At 49.2% G+C, this 12863-nt stretch overlaps 1 protein-coding gene across 6 annotated transcripts in view; it reads right to left on the minus strand.

Annotated features, from left to right (window-relative positions):
- Positions 1 to 1941: 1941 nt before the first annotated feature.
- The window catches only part of flncb (filamin C, gamma b (actin binding protein 280)), a 40169-nt gene continuing 29247 nt past the window's right edge, over positions 1942 to 12863 (minus strand). Inside the window, exons 29-50 of one of the 6 annotated variants that reach the window (XM_069671129.1) lie at positions 12544 to 12660; positions 10734 to 10923; positions 10620 to 10643; positions 10280 to 10527; positions 10002 to 10097; positions 9463 to 9562; positions 8887 to 9027; positions 8598 to 8726; positions 8311 to 8484; positions 7897 to 8058; positions 7597 to 7800; positions 7313 to 7465; positions 7103 to 7225; positions 6723 to 6983; positions 5907 to 6176; positions 5687 to 5824; positions 5272 to 5387; positions 4823 to 4955; positions 4279 to 4455; positions 3965 to 4183; positions 3535 to 3741; positions 1942 to 3450 (exon numbers count right to left, since the gene is read on the minus strand). In XM_069671129.1, the coding sequence (XP_069527230.1) occupies positions 3263 to 3450; positions 3535 to 3741; positions 3965 to 4183; positions 4279 to 4455; positions 4823 to 4955; positions 5272 to 5387; positions 5687 to 5824; positions 5907 to 6176; positions 6723 to 6983; positions 7103 to 7225; positions 7313 to 7465; positions 7597 to 7800; positions 7897 to 8058; positions 8311 to 8484; positions 8598 to 8726; positions 8887 to 9027; positions 9463 to 9562; positions 10002 to 10097; positions 10280 to 10527; positions 10620 to 10643; positions 10734 to 10923; positions 12544 to 12660 (3570 nt within the window). In that variant the 3' untranslated portion in view covers positions 1942 to 3262. The remainder of the gene's footprint in view (positions 3451 to 3534; positions 3742 to 3964; positions 4184 to 4278; positions 4456 to 4822; positions 4956 to 5271; positions 5388 to 5686; positions 5825 to 5906; positions 6177 to 6722; positions 6984 to 7102; positions 7226 to 7312; positions 7466 to 7596; positions 7801 to 7896; positions 8059 to 8310; positions 8485 to 8597; positions 8727 to 8886; positions 9028 to 9462; positions 9563 to 10001; positions 10098 to 10279; positions 10528 to 10619; positions 10644 to 10733; positions 10924 to 12543; positions 12661 to 12863) is intronic. The other 5 variants (XM_069671131.1, XM_069671130.1, XM_069671133.1 and 2 more) reach the window with 5 other exon arrangements.

A 12863-nucleotide genomic window follows, 5' to 3' on the forward strand; every position in this document is an offset into this window, starting at 1 on the left:
TCTGCGTCGTGTTTCTGCCCCGTGTTTCTGCCCCGTGTTTCTGCTCCATGTTTTTGCATCGTGTTTCTGCCCCGTGTTTCTGCTCCATGTTTTTGCATCGTGTTTCTGCGTCGTGTTTCTGCTCCGTGTTTCTGCCCCGTGTTTCTGCCCCGTGTTTCTGCGCCGTGTTTCTGCTCCGTGTTTCTGCATTGTGTTTCTGCGCCGTGTTTCTGCTCCGTGTTTCTGCCCCGTGTTTCTTCGCCGTGTTTCTGCCCCGTGTTTCTTCGCCGTGTTTCTGCGCCGTGTTTCTGCTCCGTGTTTCTGCATTGTGTTTCTGCGCCGTGTTTCTGCGCCGTGTTTCTGCTCCGTGTTTCTGCTCCGTGTTTCTGTGCTGGTCTAAATCTTTGTGCCTCTCCTGAAACAGCTCCATGTTTTTCTCACAAACCTCTACAAGTCATTAATTTGCTCCAAACTATGAAAAACATAACAAAACGTGTCAGCTGGGATTTACTTGTTTTATTTTTAGTGTCAGATTGAGCTCTGGACCTTTTTGTTCTCTCCTCCTCCTCTCTCTCCTCCTCCTCTCTCTCCTCCTCTCTCTCCCCCTCCTCCTCCTCCTCCTCCTCAGTGTAACTTGTTTCCACTGTGACCTGAGTTCATGGTTGGAGCAGTAAACTTTCAGAAACCTGTCGACAGCAGCAGTTTCAGTGATTCTCCCTCCTGGTTGTTGTTGAGATGAAACTTTAAAGACCCCCGAGGTGAGAGAGCAGCTCAGGCTGAGACTCAAACAGTCGAGTCCAGAGAGACGCTGCTGCTGCTGCTGCTGAGTGTGAACAAAGTTTCAAAGAACAACACGACTTTAAAATTTAATCACTGACGTCCATGAAGGAGCCTGCAGCTGAGAGAGGAAGAGAAGGACCGATGGTCAGACGTCCTCCTGGTTTATTCTCATAATAGTTCAAATATCTCCGATTAAATATCCTGAAATCCTCTGAAAGGTTAAATATCATTTCACACAAACAGATCAGAGGACGACACCAGTGACATGTGTCTTCTGGAACATTCTCATGCTGACATGTATGAACATTTAAATCTAAGGTTTCACCATGTGCTCCGTGTTCAGGAATATTTGGGAATCACAGAGAGTGACAGCAGAGATGGACCTGGTTAGATTTAAAGGGGTGAGACCAGCACGGCAGGAGGACAGACGGAGGAAGTTAAAGGAAGAGTTCAAGGAAGAGTTCAAGGAAGAGTTAAAGGAAGGGTTCAAGGAAGGGTTAAAGGAAGAGTTCTAGGAAGGGTTCAAGGAAGGGTTAAAGGAAGAGTTCTAGGAAGGGTTAAAGGAAGAGTTCAAGGAAGAGTTAAAGGAAGGGTTCAAGGAAGGGTTAAAGGAAGAGTTCTAGGAAGGGTTCAAGGAAGGGTTAAAGGAAGAGTTCTAGGAAGGGTTAAAGGAAGAGTTCAAGGAAGAGTTCAAGGAAGGGTTCAAGGAAGGGTTAAAGGAAGAGTTCTAGGAAGGGTTAAAGGAAGAGTTCAAGGAAGAGTTCAAGGAAGAGTTAAAGGAAGGATTCAAGGAAGAGTCAGGTGAGTGAGAGCAGAGACGAGGGGATTACCAGCAGACTGATGAGCCTGAGTGAAGGCAGGTGTGATCGATCAGCAACAGGTGAGTGATGAGCAGGAAACAGAGACGTGAGGGAGGGAGACAGCCTGCCTCTGTCCTGCCACTGCCAGTCTGAACAGGGTTCACTCTGCTGGATCTGCAGACAGGTGACGATGTTTCACCTGGTGAAGAATCTCTCAGGTGAAACACATCGGAGCATTTCTCAGAGATCACAGTTCGCTGCCTTTCTGCACACTGTGATTCATCCTCGTCTGGTGTCTGTGGACAGCAGGTGTGTGCTGCAGGTGTGTGCTGCAGGTGTGTGCTGCAGGTGTCCCTGTTCCTGCTGCGGTCTCACTGAAACCTCTGAACAAACAGACGATCAGCTGCTTCTCTTTGTGGCAAGTTAGCCAATAAACTTTATTATGCCTGCACAATCTCACCAGGTTAAAGGTTAACATATCAAACAGTTTGGAAACATACAAAATCACTATAAAATGTCACTCTGAGTCAACGCAACACCAGCTGTGTGTCAACAGTCACAACATGCACTGATAGTGTCAGCGCTCTGCTTCCTGTGGTACAAAAATCTGATCATTCAGGACCATCAGACTCTCTCCTCTCTCCTCTCTCCTCTCTCCTCTCTCTTCCTCTCTCCTTCTCTCTCCTCCTCTCCTCCACTCCTCCTCTCTCTTCCTCTCCTCCACTCCTCCTCTATCCTCTCCTCCACTCCTCCTCTCTCCCCTCTCCTCCTCTCTCTCAATAAGACCATTTTCTGTCAAAGAAAATAAACGAGGAAACAAAAGTCTGAGAATAAATAAAGTGTTTTTGTTTGAATGAAAGCCACGGCTCGCCCTGCTGCTCCGTCACAGCTTCAGCTCTCTGCAGGAACAAACATGAAACGAGCTGCTTCTGCTTCTACAGTCAGAGTTTGAGAAGTGCAAAAATATCACAAAACAGTTTGTGGTACAAAGATCTGAAAAGGTGTGTTTTCTAAATGATTGAATTCATCATGAAGAGGAGATTGTCTGTCCGACGCAGGGTTAGGGTTCAGGACTGACGTTAGAGCTTCACTTGTTAGAACCAGGACCTAAAAACACCTCTGCAGACCAGATACTGACGCTCGCTACCAGATTTGTTCAAACAAGATCCCGGCAAGATACTGATTACTGAGTACAAGCTGGTGTGAACAGGATCCTGACACGTCAGATATCTTTGTGCACCAGTTAACATCCTGTTTACTCGTTTACATGGTCTCTGTGCTCAGGTTCATCGTCTGTCCTGATGTTACTCTGAGACTCTTCCCTCCTGTGAGGCTCTGATGTAAGTCATGCTGGAGCTGGTTAACTGCAGACATGAGCACAGTCTGAACTGTTTGCTGGTGTGACGGAGTTCTAACAGAATCAGGCTGCTCACATTCATGCTCTCTTCATCTTTAAAAGCAATGTGCAGAATAAACAGAAGTGTACCGAGCAGACAGACAGTCACTGTGTCTGTAACTGAAGCTTCTCATGCACAGCCACAGAGATAAATAACGAGCGTCTCAGAGACACAGAAGAAGAGTGAAATGAAAGAAAGATTTGGCACAGAGCCTGAAAACTGTCTCCAACAGGAAGTGAACAGTCTTTGTGTCTTCAGTGCATTAGGAGCTGCAGAGGGAGGGACGTCGAGATGAAGGGTTCAGTTTTACGGGACGGTGACGTGGAAAGGACTGCCGGGGACGTTCTCGTCGCCCCATTTGACGATGAGGATGTAGCTGCCTTGTTCTTTCACCGTGTACGTCACGTTGTACATCCTGCTGCCCATGTGTTTGACGTACACCTCCTCGCAGGGCGTCTTCGGCCCATGAACGCCCACCATCAACATGTTGGTGCCTGCGGAGTCAAGAACAGAGACATCAGTCACTGACTGGAAACAAACATAAAGACAGAGAACAACTCATTCAGTCCGTTCCTCACCTGCTTTGCTGCAGTCCACTGTGAACGTGTTCTTCTGACCTACGAAGGCCTTGGACAGGCCGGAGCCTCTGGAGATGACTTTACTGGCGTCTGAGGAGAATTTGGGTAAGGAGGCGAAGGCCCCTCCCATCGCTGATGACTTACTGACAGTTTCCACGAGAACAGAGGAGGTCTCGTGCAGACTGTGACCACCGGACAGACGAGGTCCTGCAGAGAGAGTCAGAGAAACATCAGCTAACCCGACTCACTGGATGGACGCCTCTTCTAGTAGCTAGGTTTAGCAGTCTTCAGTCATTGCTTACAGTTTGGCAACACCGTCTCATTTTTGTTTGTTAAGGCGACAGGTAGAAACACTGACTCCACTCACTCCAGTGAGTTACACCACATTAACCACCAGACATGCCAGCAGCTCTGTCATCAGTTGACCCACCTGAGACTTTGGCCTTGAAGGGGCTGCCTACGATGTGCTGGGGTCCTCCATACTTGATGGCGATCAGGTAGCTTCCAGGAGCCATGGGTGTGTAAGAGACCTTGTATCCCTCAGGACACTCCTGACAGTCCATCTTCACCTTGGATGGTCCATCGATGGTCACAGACAGAGCTCCTGAGCCGGCGTTACACGTCTTCACAATAAACTCTGACGCCACGCCTGAAGGAGGTCAGGGACATGATGAACACTATGAACACTCTCAATCTACTTTGTTCTTTCATTAATGGCTGAACAATTTAGGTAGTCATTTTTACCAGTGCTTCCTCCCTCCAGTCCTGGTCCGAAGGCAGACACCATGCCTGGATCTCCGACCTGTCCTGGTTCCCCAACTCTGATCTTGAAGGGGCTGCCGGGGACGTGGCTGCCGTTGAAACGAACGTCAATTGAGTGAACCCCATTTTCCCTGGGGATGAACCTGATAGCATGCTGGTCTGTGGGGACACATGGAGGACAAATGACACTCATAACGTGCTCTGACTGATCAGCTCTATAGTCGCCACGTGTCTGCCATGTAGTGGTTGTGGCAGGAAAACTTCAGTTACCAACAATACTGAATTGTGCTGATTCAGTCTGAGGAAAGTCTGGGCCAACAATGGATGTAAAGAAGCCTTGGAGCATCAGAATCAACAGTGACATACAGTTGGAGGACGTCTGCATGTTGATGAACATTAGAAAGATATTTAACTTAAAGGTGGTGGACCCAGACTTGAGCCTTGTGGTACTCCATGTCGTGTTTCAGACTTTTACAAACCTAACATTTACCTGCGGTCAGTGTTTCAGTATTAGACAGAGTCTCACCGCTGTCCAGCTCCGTGATGTAGCACTCCTCTATGGCTCCTGACGGCGTGTGGATCTTAGCATCGATCAGCCCTCTGGCTCCGTTCAGCTGAACTGCAAAGGAGGCCTCCTGCCCGACTTTCAGACCCATCTCCTGATAAAGACCAGAGGAAAGGAGGGAGTGATCCTTCACTTCACTGTATGCAGCCAGTCTCTGATTAAGACTCTACTCTAACTTTAGACTGAACATCAGAATATAAATACACAGAGCTGAAGTTAAGCTGGTTTACACACACGTAAATACTCTCTGAGCACGGAGCAGCTGCTCAGACACTAATAATAATCACAGTAAATAGAACTGTCACCTTCAGTATAGCAGATGACACATTACATGGTGCCTTTCATGCATCCTCAGCCGGCTCCATAGCATCTGATTTGTTACTCTTAATCATGGTGTGATGTGTTCTCACCTGCAGGCTGGTGATGGTCAGGCGGCGAGCGCCGTCAGACAGAGTGGCGATGGGGACGATGAACGGAGAGTCAGGGATGTGTTCATCGTTGAACTTAATGGAAACCTCGTAGTCACCTGGAGAGAAGGAGGAGCAACAATGTAACACAGCGTCACACTCATACGCTGCAACAGAGTCTCAGCTCTCACTGCAGTGAAGGAGGAGCAACAGATAGATAGAGCTGAGTATCATCTGCATATCGACAAACATTCTTTGCCTGTGGATCCGACTGATAAAATATAAACGAGCAGTAGGGGGCAGCATTCAGTCACGTGTGTCGTCTTTTACAAGTTCAGTCTTTGACTCTTTCTACACCTCTGCACAGTACACTGAGTCCAGGTTTCATTCACGTCTATGTGAGGGCTCAGAGTCTCACCCGGCTCCTGGACCACGTAGGCGACCCCACAGGATCCATCCTTCCTGTCTTCAAAGGTGATCTCGGCCTTGCTCGGCCCCTCCACAGCGATGGACAGACCTCCAGCTCCGGCCTCTCGAGTCCAGATGCTGAACTCGGCTGGGAGACAAACACAGCTCGCATTTGTCAGGAACAAAGGGAGATAACAAGATGAGAGAAGGCAGAAGGTTTTCAAGCTCACCTGGGATCCCTGCCACTCCTCGGTCCAGACCGGTTCCTCCAGCTCGGACCTTGTGGGCCCCTCCCTCTCCCAAAGGCCCCACTGTGAACTGGAAGGGGCTGCCGGGGACGTGTTGGCCTCGATATTTAACATTAACAGTGTGAGCTCCCATCTCCTGAGGGATGAAGCGCACACTGTAGGTGCTGTCCTCTCCTTTAATGATCTCTGCGTCCTCCGTCTTCCCTCCAGGACTCGTCACCTGAGCCGTCATCTCCTGGTTACCTGCCTCACCTGAGCACAGAGGGGAGGAGGAGCAGCAGGGGGGCGAGAGGGGGACATAGATCAAATACTTAAAGAGTCAGTGAGTGTTGAACATGCACCAAGAGGTCAAAAATTACACTCATGTTCATCTCTTCTCATGATGGCTGACCATGTGACTCAGTTATGAGTAGAAACACACGATCATATTTACAGTGTTACAGAAATAAACTTTAACATGATCCAGCCTCAGATTGGTGCATTAAACCCTTTGAACTCTTTGAGCCCTCTGAACCCTTTGAACCCTTTGAACCCACCCTTTGTTTCCCCAATAAAGGAGGTGAACATAGGCTACAGGAAGCTCTGCCCTCCAGAACAACAACAAACAAAATGATGGTGAAATAATTCACTGGATTTCAAGGAGTGAATTTTAAAAGTCTGAAAAGTTCAAATGAAACATTTTGAGACGTTCAGGCGTCTTCATGCAGAATCAGGTTAAACACTCAGTGAGACATTTCCACGCGCACACACACTTCAAACCTGTATTATGAGTAAAAACACAACATCACACACACACACCGTCCTGCAGCGGCGGTCGGCTGCCGGCCGGCATGCCGTTGAACCCGCTCAGACTCTCTCGTCCCAGGAAGTCTCCGAACACGTCTCTGCTGAAGGGTTCTCCTCCCACCTGCGTGCTCTCCTCCACCCGCACCTCCCTCTTGGTCTCCCCCGCCCGGGTCTTACTTATCTCCGTGCGCTCGGTGCGGGTGTAGGTGTGACTGCTGCGAGTGAACGTTCGGGTCAGACGCTCCTGAGCCGACACCATGTGGAACCAGTTCCCTAAAAGCAGCAGGGAGCAGCAGGGAGGAAAGAGTGGGGGACAAAGAGAAGGAGGTGAAGAGGAAGCAGGGAGGAGGCAGGTGGAGACAGGTAGAGGAGGCAGTGATGTCACAGCTTACCTGGTATTTTGAGGTTGAGGTCACAGGTGCTGCCCACAGTAGCGATGGAGGGAGCCTGACGCTTCCTGGTGATGCTCTCTTTCATCCGGCCCTCGCCAAACACCTTCACCGTGAAGGGACTTCCTGTTCCCGCCAAAATAAAAGCACAGGTAAAGAAACCACAGCGCGGCCGTCTGTGATGTTATGGGGTCAGTGCAGCGGGGTTTGTACCTGGGACGTGCTGGTCAGCAAACTTGATGTTGATGATGTAGTTCCCAGGTTCAGTGGGACAGTAGGTGACCTTACACGTCCCGTCCTCCACGTCCTCACAGTTAATGTCCACTTTACTGGGACCCTCGATGGACAGACCCAGACCTCCGTAACCTGCGGGCAAACAGGAAGTACAGAAACGTGTTCAACAGATCAACATCTACAGACTCCACCTTCTGACAGCTGGGTAACACCTGCTGAGGAGAACACCTTTCCCTTTAACAGAAACACATTTTAACTCGTACCTGCGTTCCTGGTGTCGACGATGAACTCAGCCACCTCGAAGGTGTGTCCCTCCACCAGCCCCTGACCGTAAACCTTCACCTTACTGGCGTCTCCGATCTCAGACTGACCCACCATGATCTTAAAGGGACTGTTGGTCACATGTTTCCCGCTCTTCTTCACACTCACCACGTGTTCTCCGACCTCCTTTGGTGTGAACGAGATCCCTGCAGGCAGGAGAAACTTATCATGTCATTATTTTCTTCTTCAGTGCAGCTGATTGTTAACTGATATAAAGAAGAAAACATAAAAGTAAAACGGACCGATGTGTCTGTTGGGCAGCCTCTTCAGCAGACACGGCTCCTCGTTTCCTGACGGCGCTCTGATGGTCGCCGTCAGACTGCTCAGGTCAGTCTCCATGATTTTTAAGGAAACATCTGTTGATGTGCCGACATTGAGCTGAGACGTCCTCATGGCTTCATCACCTGTACGTCAATCAAAGACAACAGTAAGAACCAGCTCACCTTGTTATGAGGCAGAGTTAATCGTCTGCATAGAGTGAAATTTAAAGCTAAGAGTATGAAGTGATGAAGAAGAGGCATCAAGAAAGAAAAGTGGCCCTGAGGTTGAGCCCTGGGGTGCCCCACAATAAAGCTGGCAGAGGCTGAAGGAGGGATGAGTGTCACAAACACCTGACACATATTAAAGGATCTCACAGACACTCAGACTTTAAGTACCAGTGATCTTGGCGGTGAACGGGCTTCCTGGGATGTGTTTGTCATCAAACTTGACGATGATGTTGTAGTCTCCAGGTGCGGTGGGCAGGTAGGACACAGTACAGGTCCCGTCCTTGTTGTCTTTACAGCTGATCTCAGCTTTAGATGGACCTTCAACAGCCAAAGACAGACCGCCTGCAGAGAGAAGCAAAGATGTTATCAGCTCTCTGCCTAACAGCACTTCACTAAACTAAGAGAACTATAATGACCCACTACAAAGAACCACTGCTTAGAGAACATCATGATACCTTCTCCAGCGTCTTTGGTAACGATCGTGAAGGTGGCCGGTCTGTTCATCGTGCCGTGACTCAGACCAGGGCCGTACGCCGTCACATGACCACTGTTAATAGCATCAACGTAGAACTGGAGAGGACTTCCTGCAAGAGAGAAAACACCAGAGGAGTATAATGAACAGGACAATGTTAAAGCTGTATGCTGATGACACTCTACTGTCTTTCTCCAAACAGTGACACTGCTGAATGAATCGTTGCTGCAGCTGAGCCTGCAAAGCAAAGTGAAGGTGTCTTGGGGAGTTACCTGGGATATGGTCTCCGTCATATTTGATGTCCATCTCGTGCAGGCCTCGTTCTGTCGGGGAGTATTTCACAGTGACGGTGCCGTCCTTGTTGTCAGTGATGTTAGGAATGGCGGTTCGACCCGACGGCATCCGGACTTCCCCTGACGGACCAAACACAAACAACAGTCCATGAAGAAGAGAGTTTAAGCTGATGTATGTTCTTCCTCCGTCTAAACTAATGGGCTTGGAGCTGAGACAAACACTTTGCTGGTTTTAGAGGTGACCAGTCTGGTTTCAAGTCAAGTACCATCGAGTACGATGACAAGATAAAACAAGTCGTACAAAAACATCCTGTAGAACCATCGAGAGACGACGACTTGTGAGTGTAGCTCAGAACAGCAAAGGAAGCTCTGCTGTGGGCTTTTGATGAGTACACATTCACACTTCCACAGAGCTGTTCACAAGGTATTGATTATCAATGATGACATGCATGTTATCTTCCTTTCTACAGCTCTGCAGTAGAGATTCAGAGCAGACGCTGACTCTGAAACTCTGCATGCTGAAAAGTATCAACACGTCTACAGAGCAGCTCCTACCTGTGATCTCTCCTTTCTGCACGGTGAAGGGAATGACCAGGCTGAAGGGGCGGAGCATGGGCTCCATCCCGTCCACGGGGCTGATGGGATCATCTGTAGCCTAAACCAGAGCCAGAGGGGAGGGGCATTAGTGTCACCATACTGGGATAAACTGGGATGTAGTCCAGAAGAGGAGGAGGAGGAGGAGGAAGAGGGAGAGGAAGCACAGCAGGACTGCAGAGAGGCTGAGAGAAAGCATCAGATGCACTCAGATTGATAAGAGATTGACTGGTCTGACACCAGTTCAAACCTGGAGAATAATGGCTCAATCAATCAATCAATCAAATATGACATAAACATTACAAACAAACCAAAAACAGTTTGTGCATGTGATGAATTTAAACATATGAGATGATGCAGATGAACATGCAGCAGCATGCAGAGCTAATAGAATAATCAATAAGAGAATCTGGGTTGTTATTGACTGAAACAAAGAGGACAGCGCGGACACAGAGCAGCTCTCTGCAGAGAAGCAGCAGGTATGTAACATGACTGTGTACCCATGGAGGGGGGGAGAAGCCCACATAGGGAGGGTAGGGCTGCTGTAACTGAAGCTTGTCACATGGTTCCTCTATTATTGGGACGGTATCACTCGCCTGACGGGGAACAAGGTACAACCTTCAGAAACACACAAACACACACGTCCATGCACAAACACAAGCAGACTACAGTTCACCTTTAACTTCAGGTGATGTTCCAGCCGGCTATGAAGGTAAAATATTCCTGTAACTACCTGAAACTCTTCACAAAGAGCCAAAGCAGCACCTCCGGTACTCACCACCACGTGGAAGGGGCTGTCGGGGATGTTCTCGCCCCCAAACCGGATGGTGATGACGTATTTCCCGGGCTCCGGAGCCGTGTAGTAAATGTCAAAAGTCCCGTCAGCGTTCTCCACCACATCCACGTCCAGCTCCGCTCCGTCAGGTGTCGACACCTTACAGGTGACTTTACCTTTCCCAGCAGCCTTTGCATCCACAGTAATGACCGTCTCCTCTCCGATCTGGATGGTCGGGCCGATACCTGATCCTGACGGGATGGACAAAGAACCAGGATGTTAATCAGGTTGAAGCATGTGACCTTTATTTCTCTGTGATTGACTTCTGTCATGGTGGACTCACCTGGTCCGTGTCCTCCAATCGACACTGTAACAAAACAACACAATCAGTGATGCTGTGAAGCATTAAGGTGATGAAACCTGATTGGTAACAGAGGGGTGATGGGCGGAGTCTGACCTGTCACCAGGCACTTGCTGGCGTCTCCGGTGGGCAGGGCGTGGATGCGGTAGGGCGAGTAGGGGATCTCGTCTCCTCCATACTTGATGGTGATGGTGTAACGTCCCGTCATGTCGGGTACGTAGGACACCGTGTACGTCCCGTCTCTGTTGTCGCGGATGTTCGCCTTCTTGGGTTTCCCCTCTGGATCCTGAAGACGCACAGACAGGAAGTCAGACACACAGACAGGAAGTCAGACACACAGACAGGAAGTTAGAGACACAGACAGGAAGTCAGAGACACAGATAAGAAGTCCGACACACAGACAGGAAGTTAGAGACACAGACAGGAAGTCAGAGACACAGACAGGAAGTCAGACACACAGACAGGAAGTCAAACACATAGACAGGAAGTCAAACACACGGACAGGAAGTCAAACACACAGACAGGAAGTTAGAGACACAGACAGGAAGTCAGACACACAGACAGGAAGTCTGACACACAGACAGGAAGTCAGAGCTCTTTATCTAAGTCCACTGCTGGAGATGAGTACTGGCCATCAGTGGTCTCACTGTGACGTGGATGTTCTGACTCACGGTCAGTCTTTGCATCAGTTCCTGTTTGAAGGCGACCACAGGTAAACTTCCTGCGGGTGCTTTGACAGCAACATCTTTGAACGCTCTCTACAACTAACTGTATCCTGCCTACACAATGTCAGCATATCTAGCTTACTAGTAAAGTTCACCGTGGCTCTGCTGATTTCCCAACTGTAATTAGAGCAGGTAAAGGGGCAGGGCTTGAAGACCGGAAAGCAGACTATTGAATGTTCAATAAACTGTCACAGTAACGCTCACATGCTGCAGGGTTCAACAGAGAACAGTTTGTTTAACTATAACGTGAGGAGGGATGTTTTAATATCAGCATGAAACATGAACTCTTTGTTTATCAACAAACTGTGTCCTGAATCCTGATTGGTTGAACCTGGTGGTGTTTAGTTCAGGTGCAGCCTGACAGTGATCAGCACGTCTCGTCATGTTGTACTGACCAAACTGTCATTCAGAGACCTGGTGTCTCCTGATGGTCTGAGACCAGTGGTGCTCCCAGTACTCACATGTCCTGCTTGAAATCTCACACAGGGGCTAACTCTACGGAAAACAGCAGCCGAGGAGGAGGAGGAGGAGGGGGAAGAGGAGGAGGAGCAGGAGGAGGAGGAGGGATGGAGGCAGGTTTGCCAAGCACTCTGGTTAGTGGAGGACTGAACACCACATCTGTCTGTTAGCTCATTAGACAAACTGAATGGAGGTCAGTTCAGATGGAGACCACGGGGGGGGGGGGGGGGGGGGGTCCAGGAACCCAACTATCTGAGCCACAGGTGCGTCAGAAGGCTGTTCTGCAGCTGTCAGTCATCTCACACGTCCTCCATCAGCAGGTAAAACAGAGACACTCCTGCCATAGGTGATGTCATTTATTGTGACGTCAGAACGTGACTCACAGACAGATTTCTGTTTCAAGGTCCAACAAGGAAATGTAATATTTAAACACAAACGTTTGTGATCACTGGTGTGAGTGAACGCTGCAGATTACCTCCTTGTTCAGTAGAACTTCAGTAGAACTGAACAAGTTCCCCTGATGCCAAACAACAAACAGTGTAAGTGGGACGAGGTGTCGCTGCTCTCTGTTCAGTTCCCTCATTAAAGTAATATTCTTCTCTCTCCTAATCGTTTAGCTCTTTTAGGTTATCAAAGGTTAAGGGAGGGAGGGGGAGACATGAGACGAGGGGAGGGAGGGAGGGAGGGAGGTGGTGGGGGGGGGGGGGGGGTGCAGGCCTTACACAGCCTCTCCTATGAATACTGAAGGGGATGGTTTTCTTTACTATATGTGACTCCCACACCCTCCTGCCCCAGTCCTCCACAAACACAGAGGCCTCGCGCCTGCACCCATCCGGACCCTGCAGGGACAGCAACAAGTCCCCCCCCCCGGCCGAACAGGAAGTCACATTGAGAGTTTAAATCAGGGGTTAAAACACAGAGATGATGAGTTTACACTGTAAAACCTGTGAAACAGAAAGTTCACTCGGTGCTCAGAGAAATGAGACGTAACTCAGACATGATTATTGTGGCGCTGCCTCATTCTGATTGATCCTGACGTGCT

This window comes from Semicossyphus pulcher, unplaced genomic scaffold, assembly GCF_022749685.1.
Source record: "Semicossyphus pulcher isolate SPU_LCO1_2020_fin unplaced genomic scaffold, fSemPul1.0.p SCAF_20, whole genome shotgun sequence".
In the NCBI taxonomy this organism is placed as follows: domain Eukaryota; kingdom Metazoa; phylum Chordata; class Actinopteri; order Labriformes; family Labridae; genus Semicossyphus; species Semicossyphus pulcher.